Genomic DNA, 13445 nt, shown 5'->3' with positions numbered 1-13445 from the left:
CTGTTCACCTTCTGTAAAGATGAGGATAATGCTCATGATTGTCTTAAACTGAGTTATAATCTTGGAGAATGATTTGTTTCACCTTTCCTGAACTGAAGGTTTGGGAACCTTGTTAGTGTTGGACAGCTATTTACTCTCCGATTGCTTCTGCTGTCTTTTCCTTGCTGGGAACATTCTCAATCATTCTCAGCTACAATCATCTTCACTGTGTGTTTTCCCTTTGTGGATACTTTTGAAAATATAGTTACTTTATGAAGGCCAAGCTGTTAATCTCACTTCTGGAGGCATCATCTCCACACAGGGTTTTGCTTCCAGATGTTCCCTGAATCTTGTGGAAAGGCCCTTGGACCAGACTGTGGAAGTGAGAGAGGTCAGCCATGAGGGACAGCCTGTGGGACTCAGGAAGAAGTGATAACGGACCTCAGATGTTAGATGTGTAACTGGGATCGGTCCTTAAGGTGACAGTCTTCTGAAAAAAAACCAAACCGTAAGGAGTGGCTGGTTTGAATCCTTGCAGAGTGATATCTGTTTCTAAAGCTGATTTAAGTTATAAAAGAGGTTGATATTTATGTCACTTGCCTTTTTTTATTTTTTTAGATCAGTAAGGGGCTGACACATACACAGCTGAATTCCCCACCATTCTCTCTCCCTCTTCTGCAATGAGGAATGCTAGTCACAACAAGAATAGTCTTGCTATTGCATTGAAAGAAGTACTTAAAACTCTTCACAGCAAAATCTTTTAGTCTGATGTTAAACTCCTTGCTGTTCTGGTCTTCCCTATTTCTGCAGGAGCTTGGCCAATATCACCTAGGGATCATGACCAGTTACTATGATTGCTGGTATCATTCATGTGGCACATAAGGAGTAGAGTTCAGCATGCTTCTGGGTTTTCAAGCAGTTTGGTTAAATAGAAGGGTATCTTCTCTTACTATCCTTCAAAAACTCTTCTTACCAAATGAGCTACTTTTACTCAACTAAGTTTCTGCCAATGCATCCACCATCATGCTATTTCCTTCCGGTTCTTTCCTAATATCTTGTCTTTCTGAGGTTCTGTACGTCATAAAGAGCTACCTCTTTGTTTTTCTGAGTGTAGAAGAGTGTAAATTTCAGGGTTTTCTTATCTGGCCAAGGTTGTGCACAGTATTTCCTAGACTGGAGAAGGCAAGGCTGTGAAGCTAATTATGATTTGCAGGTGCTTGATCTACCCTCATTCCAGTCTTTGTGTAGGCTATTTACAGCTGGCTGTTTTCCAAAGAACCATACATACTGCTGAGAAGTACTGAGGCTGTCGTTGTTTCTTACTTGACATACTGTGTGGAGAGGATGGATTTCAGCAGTGATTCCTCTCTACCAGGGGAAAACTACTAGCTTTACAGCTACAGGGAAAGGACAAAGATAGGTTCAAACTCTCAACCTCATCTGTCTGTGTGAACTTTTTCCATGTTTGGGTTTATTTCATGCATCACAGGTGGTGTTGCAGTGCATAGTGATGGTGTGTTGCTGATATAATCATTCAATCTGTTAATCTAACAGCACATGAAAGCTATCACCAGTTTCTTTCCTAGGTGTGCTGTGAGACAGTTATCAATTATGACAAATATATTGTTTATAGTAAGAATTCAGACTTTTAAGTATTCATATCTTGCCTTTTTGCTATTGATCTGAAGGGTCTGTTTAGAAACACGGTGTGCTACTTCCCTTGGTAGAGCAGACTGTTCTCCATAATTTGGCATTCATTCTTGGATTTTCAGCTTTGGGGGCCAGGGGTGATGGGTGTTTTCTTATCTGCTGTTGGACATAATTCTGGAGCTTTAGTCATTAGAGTAGGCTCAATCTTGACTTGGACAACTGGTAGTGTTGAAATCTTCATTAATGATTATGAATTTTGTTGAACAATTTATTTGCAGATAAATACTATAAACAACAAATCATTGTGTTTAAATCTAGTCACAGAACAGCTGGGAGGCTGTGCAGCAATTTTATCACCTAGAAACTGTTTGTATGGAATATTAACAGATACAGTTATTTTACCTTCATACTCTAAAAATCCCATCTTCATTCATGATCAGCCACTGTGTTTTGCTGCATGAATTGTTCCAGTTAGGTTTGGCCGTGGCTGTCAGTCTGCCTCCAGCTATAGTTCCTCTCACCCAGTTCTCTAAGCAATAAATTTGACCTTTAAAGCCCTCTTCTAACTGCAGTTGTTGCTTCTCATGTAACTGCTTTTGTGCTAGGCTGAGTCTTCTGCACTACTAGAAAATCATGCTTTTTTTATGCCATGGTAACTTGCCGAAATAAGAGCACTGTTAACAGTCTTAGCGTGATACGTTAAACTACTGGTCTCCTAACAGCCCAGACCTCTCTTGAAAGCCAAACTCTGCTCTGGCTCTGTATTTATGCAAACATCTTTTGACTGCATTACAGTTAGCAAAGTCATTACTCACACAACTGCGCTGAAGAAACCTTGACTATGAGATCAACTGACTTTTTCTAATCACAAGTTTACATAAAACTGAATCTTAACTGTTTTAAAAGAGCAAAATTTATTATTGCTTCAGTCTTTCTAATGAGATGAGGATGTTTTCCCTGCTGCAAAAAAGAGCCTTTGCATGGGATAGTTGCAGCTGAAAATGATAGCAGTGTTTAGCTGCATTTTTAACTTTTGGGTTGGGTGTGGTCCCTTAAAAAAACAGTTGTGAATAATGCCTGCTGGGAGCTTGCCATATTTCAATAGATTCCATATAAAACCTATTCTTTACTATTTTAAGAATCCCAAACTCTCCTATGTTAATCTGTTTGTTGAGACTTTATTGCCCTCCAGCCCCCAGGAGCCCGAGGACACACACTTTCTATTGCTGTTTGTCCTGTTAGGAGGTACTTAGTTCAGGCAGTTTTAAGAACACAGTTACAAATGTGCAGGATTGGAAATGGGGATGTTGCTGAGCTTATCTGTGAACTGACAAAGGAGATGGGGGTTGAGCTGTGCTTCTTGAGACCTCATTTACCATGTGGTTTTAATGCTGTATGTGTGAGACAAGGAGAGGAAGAGCCATGTGAAGATCTGTTTACATGTTCTGATTCGGTGATGGAGCACGGAGACTGTGTGCTGGCATCTTGTGAACACGTAGCTCTCTTCTCTTGTGCACAGGGGTTCTGATCTAACACAGAATGAGCGTGCTGTTTGCTCAGCAGTCAACACCCAAATAATTGGAACAGCTGGGTTTTTGCAAATGTTAGAGCTGTAGTCAAACCTTAGAGATTTCCCCTCCCTTCCCTAGGGAACCTCTGAATTCCTTTCTTTTACCCATTACTTCACACCTTCCTCTTTAGGATTCTACCTTTGTAAATGTATCTTTCCAGATGTTGTCAAACATAAAAAGGAATTCCTTTTGTTACACTGCAGCTGATTAGATGAATATAGTGAGTTCTCGCTCTAGGGACTGAGGATCTTTTTCTGTATTGCTACCTGGTGTCCTACCATCCTGCCTGCAGGTATGTGTAAATCCGCAACACTTGTGTGGAAGTGTCCAGATTAATCCAGGACTGTGTGTACTCCTATCTTTTTCAAAACTGTGCTTTTCCAAGCAATGTTGGAGGTGCAATCTATGGATCTCTTATGTAGCAGCATTAATTTCAGGAAGGTAGAAGTTTGGTGATTGAACCTAGACTACAAAATGAGCCTCCCCAGAGATGGAGCTGTAATATTTTTACTCTGCCATGTTGCTTGCAAGTGTGTGGTCACATTGCTCTGTATTAAAATTTCCAAACCGCACACTACTGCTTGTGCTGCTTGAGGAGAAAATAATGTATGACCTGTGCTAATGTGCATCACTCGCTACTTTCCTGGAAGGTGCTCAAAAGAACTGGAATTTTTATAACTGCCATACAATGGACAGTAATATAAACTATAAGGATGTGAAGTCTTGGCTAATGCCGTGTTGTAAAAGGATGTTTAAGACAGCAGGAGATATCGGTTGGGGAGAAATGACTTTGAAAGCTTTGATGAGCCTGTGGTGGCAGATGAGAATCAGGTGTCTGAGGCTTTTATGTACTCCAGCTTTTGTCTCTGACCTTGAGGTATTGATCTCTGTTCTGCTTATGATTTAGCTCCTTAGCTCTTTCAGCTTTGAGTGCAGTGTAAGGTGAACTGAAAATGGAGCCATGTAGCTTTCAGCCCAGCCTATTGAAACTAGTGGTGTCCCTGGAGCTGACTGAGAAGCAGTTCTGTCTGCAGGAGAGTCAAGGCAGATGGCTGCGGAAGGTAGTTGTGAAAGCATGCCCAGTTTTATTTGTTGCCTCAAAGTTTTTGGAGCCCTAAAGTGTAACCTTCCTTTAAAGGGACGTTTTGGCTTCTGACTGATACTGCATAACTTGCAAAATGCCCATATTCTTGAAGCTCTTTGATGCTAGAATCATGCTCTAGAAAATCTTTTCCTCACCATGCATCTAGCTTGGGGGAAGCTGCTATTATGCTGCCTGATTTAAAAGTAGAGAATGAGTTACAGGTGCGCATTTCAACTTTTATATTCCTTCTGTGGGGAGATCTTACTTTGAAAATAACCTGCTGTTCTTTATAGCTTCATTGTTGCTATTTTTTTGCCCTATAAATGTTCATAGAGCATGTTGAATTATGTTTGGCCTTTATCTCTGCAGATAGACTTAGTTCTTCTTCACTGAAACCTAGTTAACAAACTTGTCATGGTAAAGCAAGGTAAAGTAAATTGCAGAGTTTTATCAGCTTGATGTCAGTTACAGAAATCTGAATTCCTCTTGATTTCTTTCACCTGGTAGTAATAGAAACAAATGTAACTACTCCTCAGGCTTCTTATTTTGTGTGACTTAAAAGCTGAAGTAGCACTGTCTTGAAAGGAAGACTGTTAGTAATGGGCTCTTTTGAAACCCTTCCCCCTCTTCTACATTTTTAAATAAAAGTGAGGTACTACTTCACAGTTGAGCTCAGGGATATTTTAGACAGCTGACAAGTTCAAATCAAAGAGTTTGTTTTATGCTTCACTTGGGGTTTAAATGTCTTAACATTTCAAAACCAACAAGTTAGTACAAAGATAGATTCTTTTTCTACTTCTACCAAAGCTCACCAAAGCACACAATGCTTCAGTGCCAAGGTGCTGGGCTTCTGTAATTTCTCTTCGTCACCTGAGATTGTAAGCCTGATAGAGATAGAGGAACTGTGGGCATGACTCCTAAAAGGGCAAATTAAACAAACCACTCAAGTTCTCAGAAGGTGATGCAGTGGTTGGTTTGGATTTTTTTTTTCTTTTTCTCCCCCATCACTTCAGAGCAGCTGAACATATAAACGATTTGTGATGTTGTAGGCATTATTACAGTTTCTGCTGAGTGAATCATAGAATAACCAGGTTGGAAGAGACCCACCAGATCATCGAGTCCAACTGTTCCTATCAAACACTAAACCATGCCCCTTAGCACCTCGTCCACCCGTGCCTTAAACACCTCCAGGGAAGGTGAATCGACCACCTCCCTGGGCAGCCTGTTCCAGTGCCCAATGACCCTTTCTGTGAAAAATTTTTTCCTAATGTCCAGCGTAAACCTCCCCTGGCGGAGCTTGAGGCCATTCCCTCTTGTCCTGTCCCCTGTCACTTGGGAGAAGAGGCCAGCACCCTCCTTTCTACAACCTCCTTTCAGGCAGTTGTAGAGAGCAATGAGGTCTCCCCTCAGCCTCCTCTTCTCCAGGCTAAACAACCCCAGCTCTCTCAGCTGCTCCTCATAAGACCTGTTCTCCAGCCCCCTCACCAGCTTTGTTGCTCTTCTCTGGACTCGTTCCAGAGCCTCAACATCCTTCTTGTGGTGAGGGGCCCAGAACTGAACACAGTACTCGAGGAGCGGTCTCACCAGTGCTGAGTACAGAGGGAGAAGAACCTCCCTGGACCTGCTGGTCATGCTGTTTCTGATACAAGCCAAGATGCCATTGGCCTTCTTGGCCACCTGCGCACACTGCTGGCTTATGTTCAGTCGGCTGTCAACCAACAGCCCCAGGTCCCTCTCCTCCAGGCAGCTTTCTAGACAGACTTCTCCTAGTCTGTAGCACTGCATAGGGTTGTTGTGCCCCAAGTGCAGGACCTAGCACTTGGCCTTGTTAAACCTCATGCCATTGGTCTCAGCCCAGCGGTCCAGCCTGTTCAGACCCCTTTGCAGAGCCTCCCTACCCTCCAGCAGATCGACACTTCCACCCAGCTTAGTGTCATCTGCAAACTTGCTAAGGGTGCACTCGATGCCTTCATCCAGGTCATTGATAAAGACATTGAACAGGGCTGGACCCAGCACTGAGCCCTGGGGAAATGACCCCTATCTGTGTTGATGAGCTGTGGGAGGGCAGTTTAGTGGCAGGTGTCTGTTTCATCTGTTGTGCTTTCGGAAAATCTTGGTTGTGTATAAAAAAGCTTTTGGTGCTGAATGATCTAGTACTGAATAATAGATCTGAAATCTTTGTAAGAAAAAGCAATTGTTCATGTTTGTGGGGTTTTTTTTAAATGGGAGAATACTGTTTCAGTACTAAATTAAGCGATTTTTATTTTCCTTTCAGAAAACGATAGCTAAAATTGCAACATGCTTGGAACTGAGAAGTGCAGCTTTACAGGTATAGTTTTTTTCCTGTTGTGACTCCACACTTTAGTAACAGGTAACTGTAGAGATTTTTAAAGCTGGTTTAATGTCTTCAGACATAGCCAAAACTTCTGAAAGCAGAGTTAACCATCCCTGGTCACCGAATACTTGAACTTTCCAGTTTGTGAACAGGATGCCCTAGATGGCTGCCTTAAAAACCCAGAAGTGCTTCTATGAGCCTATATGGGGGATTGTAGAGGAATTTAACTGCAGTTTTTGTCTTTGTCTCTTTGCCTCGTTTTCCTCCTTCAGAACTGATCAGTTTGTCTTCTTAACCTGTGTGCAAAGGTAAAAAGATTCCTGGATTCACCCTTGCACTAATCCAGCTGCTTCACAGATCATAATACAGCATGAGGAAGAATGTGTGTGTAGAATAAAAACAACATTGTAGCAGTCATGAAAACTGGCAGTAGGAAAATGTGTGAAAATAACAGTTTAAAAGCTACTCCTTGGGCTTTTTTCTGGACTGAAAGTAGATGTCATGGAAGTGAATTTCTTTTTCTCTCAGCAGAAACTTATCCCCAAAAGAAAAGGGAAATAAGAGGAATTTCCAGAAAAGTGTGGGGAGGGGATGCATCAACTCAACCAAAGTTTGGGTTACTGGTTTACCTGTTCACCAATGAAGTGCAGTGACGGGCAAATTTTGCACCAAGTTGCTCCTGAATACTTTGTGTTGCTGTACGAGGTGCAGCAGCTTTGTTGTGCTGCCTTCAGTTGTCTGAGGGGCTGGGATACAGTGGCAATTTAAACAGTGTGCTGGAGCTGGAGTAATGAGGTGGGGGCTGACCAGTATCAAGGCTGTGCAGTGTTTGAAAAATTGTTTAGCTCTGCCTGTCTTTCTGTTTTGATCTAACCTGTGGTGTTTGAACAGTGTTGCACTTGTTCTGAGTCGCTATGACTTTGTGACAAGGGCAGATGTGTTTCCTTGTGAGACAGCTTCATGGGTCAGGTCACATCTTGGAGTGACAGCAGCAGATGTAGTGGTGTCATAACCTGCCAAAATGTAGTGATGATGTCTTGCAAGAACAGCATGTCTTGCTGGTAGTTTCTCAGCAGTAACTCAGGGGTGTTTTAACCTGTGTGAGGGTACTAGAACTTCTCATCCACTTCACTTTGGTGAGTGTTTTACTTGCTGCATTTCTGGTATGGTTTCTTAGCAGGGATTAAAGCAGTTAGTGAGTCTGGTTATCTTTTCCCATTCTTCAGCAGTATGGGTATAGGTGCTTTACTATCCTTCTGTAGTTTTGCAGAAGGTCCCTGTTGCCTTCAAAAATCAAGAAAAAACCCATTGGGCCTTAAAGAAGTGTTGGAAACAATGTGTAATCTTAAGAGATGCCAAGGGTGCAATGGCACAGTAGGTGAGACCTGTTGCTCTTCCTGAAAGACGGTGTCCAGTTTCAATCCCTTTATCCTTTTATTTGCACTGCTTTTCTTATGCTAGCTCTGCCACTTGTCATCTCAGAGAAGGCTGGTTCAGCTTACCAAACTGTACCTTGGAATTAAAAAACTTTTCTATTGAGTTGGTAAATCAAATAGGCTTACTGAGAAGCAGATGCGCCACAGACAGATGAGGGAACTGCATCATCAGGGTTGGAGAAAGGAGAGATGGGAATCCCTTTTCCATTTGCAGTGAGCTCTTAGCTGAGTTTTGTCAAGCTCATCCTGTATGCTGTAATTTCTACCAGTGTTACGATGTTGGAGGTGTGTCTTGAACAGTGAATGCTCCTGTTGGAGAATCGCTTTGCAGTGCAGTCCTGCAGCTGAGCTTTCTTCAGAACAGATTGATTAGAGCAGAATTAAAGCAAGTTCCTCTGTCTTAATGTTGCTGTGTACATTAAAGTTTGAAACAGCAACTGGTTGCTTTGAAGATATTTATCTTGTATTAGAGCTTGGGACATGAGAGAAGCTTGTTCTTAATGAATAAGAAGTAATGTACTTTCCACCTCAGCTGTGAATCTAGCTTCTATTAGGGAGGTTTATTTTGGGCTTTTTTAGGATGTGGCGTTGAAGTAGTTTGGTATGCTTGAACAAAGGAAGCATCTTACATGCTTATTCTAAGGTAGGGTAGCTCTGTCTGAGGGGGAGGTGTGTGCTAAGATCTAACTCTTTCTTTGTAATGTTGTAGTCCACCCAGTCACAGGATGAATTTAAACTTGAGGATCTGAAGAAGCTGGAGCCGAGTAAGTAGTATCTTTATATTTTGAATGAGTGATGTTTATCATTACAGAGGAAAATATGACAGCAGCATGAACACCGATTGACCACAGTGTGGTCAGTGATGCTAATTTTAGATAATTCTTACAAATATCCATTACCATGTAGACAAAACTTGTTGCGTATTAAAGGACATAAAATGCATAATTTCAAAGCATAGTAGTCCTCACATTTCAGATCATGTATTTATCTGTATTCTCAAATAAGTATTCCTTTGGGTGTGGTTAATTTTTGTGCAAAGCAGTGTAATTTAAGCTATCAGTAGTACTGTATATAATCAGCTGGAAAATTTACCTGCAGATTTGTTACTTGACTGAATTTAAAGACTTTGGTCTCCCTCCTTATTTTTTCTACTAAAAACATTTAACTTGTGCTCATGGTGGCCAATCACTTGTCACCTACTGCTGTAACGCTACCAGATTAGTGAAGTTGAGAGTCAATGTGAGGATGTGAGTCAGTCTTTGAATGGATTTGTGTGGTGTTTTTTTTCCCAAGTGGTCAGTTCTTGGTGTGTCAATCCAGAAATAACTTTTTTTCATCTATTAATATGCTACATCTCCCTTCCCATAACACTGGCTGCTTTATTCTCAAAGAATGATTGGCGCTTCCACATCTAAGCAATATCTTTAATGCTATCATTTCTGTGTTCATATGGGAACACGAAGTGGGGAAGAGCTTCTTTCATTCTGCCAAAAGCTAGTTCTATTTTGCTTCTGTCACAGTTGTTTTGTTAAGAGGATACTTTGGAATAAACTTGATGGTCAGGCAAGTGTTTTCACTTCACAAATAAGCTGAGCTTCTCTGCACTCCCATTTTCTAAGTAACTGGCACAGGATCCCACAGGAAAGCTTGTCAAGAAGCAAGGCGTTGAATTGAGCATCCTGACGTCTCTACCAAAATACAGAATCTGAATGATTTTAAACTGTTCCCTGAAAATGAAAGTGAAGGTTCGTTAGAAGACCAGTAGGTCTGTGAAGATCATAACTCAGGAAGGGGTTTAACTGTATGTTTGCAAGTATTAGGTCTTTCTCAGTCTACATATTGTATGCCTGGCCTTTGATTTGGGATTATTTTGTGTAGTCCTGCTCTCTGTTTACGGAGTATTTAGAATGTTGTAATCATTGTATGACTGTGCATTTTAGACTTTATTATGCAAATGTGTTGTGGGTGGCTGAATGATGGAAGAGGGAGAAGAATCATGTTTTAATTGATGGGACTATTGTACAAATCAAAGGACTGCTTATTGAAGTGCTTAGTCAGAATTTACATTCTGCCAGCAGATATTAGGCTTTCCTTGAAATGCTTCCTTTTGTTAAAATTTCAGTTATGGTGCAACAGTCCTGTTGCTTATCTTGCCCTCAATCAGAGAATTGATTTTTAGCTGTCAAAAAACCTGTTCAACAGTGTAAAGTGCATTCAGCCTTTGCCTCATACAACAAGCAACTGTATTAAACTAAGGATTAGTGTGTGGCCATCAGTTTTAAAAGTTATTTTCCTTGGAGGAGAATTGGTTTTTCTATAACAACAATTGAACATTGATGTTCTTAATGCTGCTGTCTGACTTGGATTGTTCTGGCCTCTGTCTCTCTGAATACACGTTTTGTGCATTTTAAGTATATCTTGAACAGAGTAAATCTGAATCAGGCCAACGCCAGCCATTTAATAAAACACACCGTGAAGTGTTTGTTGATTTTTCTCTTGCGTTCCACCAGAAAAAGCTGAAAAAATCTGAGCTGGCAATGCAAATAAGTGATTCCTTTGTTAGGTCAAGCCATTCTGCTACGGTGGAACGAAAACAGCTATTCACACCATTTGGCATGGTTTAATTACTTGTGTGGCCAAAGCTGTCAAAACGGCTGAGAAATTTGGTTTGGGTGTTGTTGTAACAACCTTGGGTTGTTTTTTTATCTTATGTTGTCAAATTCTAACTTTTCTTATTTAAGCTTGTGTTTCATGCTGCTTTGAAAGTAAAGCAGTTGGCTAGTTTTGCTTGTTTATCGGATTTGTCACTGAATCTTTTGCGCTAGAATAGTGCTACAGGAGGGTACATACATACAAATAGTTCTTTTGAGACTGCATTGTATGAAATCATTGCTAACCCACTGCATCTCACAAATCCTTTTCTGTGAAAGCTTATACCAGTGTTATAATACACATTACAAATGGATAGGCTGGTACATCCTGTGTGCCTGTGTTCGTGTGAAAGAATTCTAGCCACTAAGTGACTAGTTTGAAACTCTGTGTGTGTGTATTATAAGAGTAATATGAGCAAGTATTACAGTGTTATAAGAGTATATAAGTAGATATCAGGTTGTACTGGGAATTATTTTGTGTTGTGTATTTAAAAAAAATGATTACAGGTTTCATAGGCTGTCAATGAAAATCTAGTTGGACAGTAATCTTTAAGTTAGTGTGTACTGGTCACACTGCTCACGTTGATAATTTCTTTTGAAATCTTTCAAGGGAGCGACCACTGCTGATACAATCAATGTGATTTTGTCCAGTGTCATGAAAGAAAAGGCAGCCTCTGCATGTGAACCTGCAAAATAGTATTTTAAAAAGATTTCTATTGGAAAAGTCAACATAAATGTAGGTCATGATGCTGGATTCTGCTCAGTAGTTAGGCGTGTGGAGAACTTTCTGTGAATTACGCTCTTGTCAACAGAGAGGAAGTGCTCTTTCTCCCAAAGGTGATGTGTGTGTTTCAAAACAAAACTAAAACCAGAAAAGACCAGGCCAACAACTTAAAGCTTGGATGATTGCAGTATTGCAAGTTAGTTTCCTGTTCATTGTAACCTATTGGGTTTCTTTTTTTTTTTCTGTGATCTGGTTATTTTTATTTAAATCAACTGAAACTCAGTTGTAGGTGTAACGATTTTCCTTCTCCTCAAAGGGCGATTGTTACAGCGCTCTTTTGCTTTTTCTTAGTTATTTTGACTAAGTATTTCCCTAGGTGGAGTGTTGTAGATCTACTTCTTACTGTGATGATGTTCAAAGGAAAACTCTAGTAAATCATAGAATAATTAAGGTTGGAAAAGACCTCTAAGAACATCAAATCCCACTGTCAGCCCAACGCCACTGTGCCTACTAAACCATGTCCCCAACTGCCACATCCACAAGGTTTTTGGACACTTGACAGGATTGTGACTACACCACTGCTCTGGCAGCCTGTGCCAATGCTTTGCCAAATTTACCTATTCTAACCTTGTGAATTTTTTTGCTAGTGGTGATGAGACAGAGTTGATTTGAAAACTTGATCCACGGCTTTCTGCGGCAAAAGATTCTGAATGTCCAGAAGTGTTTCTGAGCTAACCCTTCCACGCCAGCCCTGCTCCTGTCGGGTTTGTGCCCTCTAGTGATGACCAAAATGAACTACGAGATTTTTTTTTTAGGGGATGTTCATTCACCTAGTGAGAGAAACTGATTACTGGGAAGAGAGGAATTTAGTGCTTACCAACCTTTGCAAGATGGGAAGAGAGCTACTGTAATTTCTGTTGCTTCTATATAACGTGCCAATGATCTGTAAGAGATCTGGCTTTACTGAGATCTTTCTGCCTGGGGCAGTTTCACTTTCTGTTTCCGGTATGATGTAGCTATCCAAGAGCTGGGGAGTTCTGAGAATGATAAAACCCCTGTTCTTTTCTTGGACCTCAGCTGCACTGGAAGGTGACTGCAATTAATCAGCTTCTTTTCTGTTGGGAAGTGGCTGTGATTCTTCAGCACCATGTTGAGATCTGCATTACTGATCCTTTGGAGCAGAAGTCTTCAGAGTGAAAGAGAGAAAGACTTGGCATCGGTTTTGTATGTCATGTCTGACTATGTGTTTGTGTTGCGTCCAGCTGGAATCGGGCAGTACCAAACCTCTTGGGTGTTTGTGTAAGAATCAGAAAAAAAAAAAAATCAGAAGCAGCAAAGACAGGAAAGACTTTTCAAGTTCTTTATCATTTTCCTGAGGGGTTCTTCATTGTAGCACTCAGATGGTGTCTAGTAAGTTGATGATGGAACCCACACTGAGTGATGTGAATATGAAGACAGACAGGAAAGCTCTCCTACACTGGCTGGATCGCAGTGTGCAGAAGCAAAGGGGCCTGGCAGCGGTTCCTTAAACATAACTGGTGTTTAATTGCCTCTGGGTACTTGGGTAATGTTAACACTGTTTTAAAACAATTTTGTTCTCATTCAGTAGTCCTAAGGGAAGATTTCCAAAACGTACTCGAAGATAGCGTATTGCAAAGTGAGGCTCAGTGAGAGGAATAGAGTCTTCTACCTCCTCTCCCCCTTCCTACTCTGAGATACTCAGTTGTCTTGGTAGGAAAGCACCTCTCCCTGTAGGCATTCTCTTATAAATTTTTAGGGCCTTTAACTGTCATGCTATTGGAAGTTTTTACTCAGAAATGCTTCTGGAAAGAACAGCTAAAGTTGTGATTACTAAAACTGAGTAAGTTTCCAATGCAAATGGCATAGCCATTCTCCACTGAATGCTGGAGAGTATAGTCGATGTCTCTGGGTCCTGATGCTCAGATGCTGCACTGGAGTGCTTCTGAATTTTGCCAGTCTGCCCTGCCATCTGAGGGTGGAAAAAAAAAAAGACA

The 13445-nt window shown here is 41.0% G+C and overlaps 1 protein-coding gene across 3 annotated transcripts in view; it reads left to right on the top strand.

Annotated features, from left to right (window-relative positions):
• Positions 1-13445, top strand: part of AIDA (axin interactor, dorsalization associated) — a 31278-nt gene that overhangs the window by 4551 nt on the left and 13282 nt on the right. For all 3 annotated transcript variants that reach the window (XM_069852674.1, XM_069852676.1, XM_069852675.1), the window contains exons 3-4: positions 6560-6613; positions 8765-8819. In XM_069852674.1, the coding sequence (XP_069708775.1) occupies positions 6560-6613; positions 8765-8819 (109 nt within the window). The remainder of the gene's footprint in view (positions 1-6559; positions 6614-8764; positions 8820-13445) is intronic.

This window comes from Phaenicophaeus curvirostris, chromosome 2, assembly GCF_032191515.1.
Source record: "Phaenicophaeus curvirostris isolate KB17595 chromosome 2, BPBGC_Pcur_1.0, whole genome shotgun sequence".
Taxonomy (NCBI): domain Eukaryota; kingdom Metazoa; phylum Chordata; class Aves; order Cuculiformes; family Cuculidae; genus Phaenicophaeus; species Phaenicophaeus curvirostris.
This window is presented reverse-complemented; position numbering and strand designations above follow the sequence as displayed.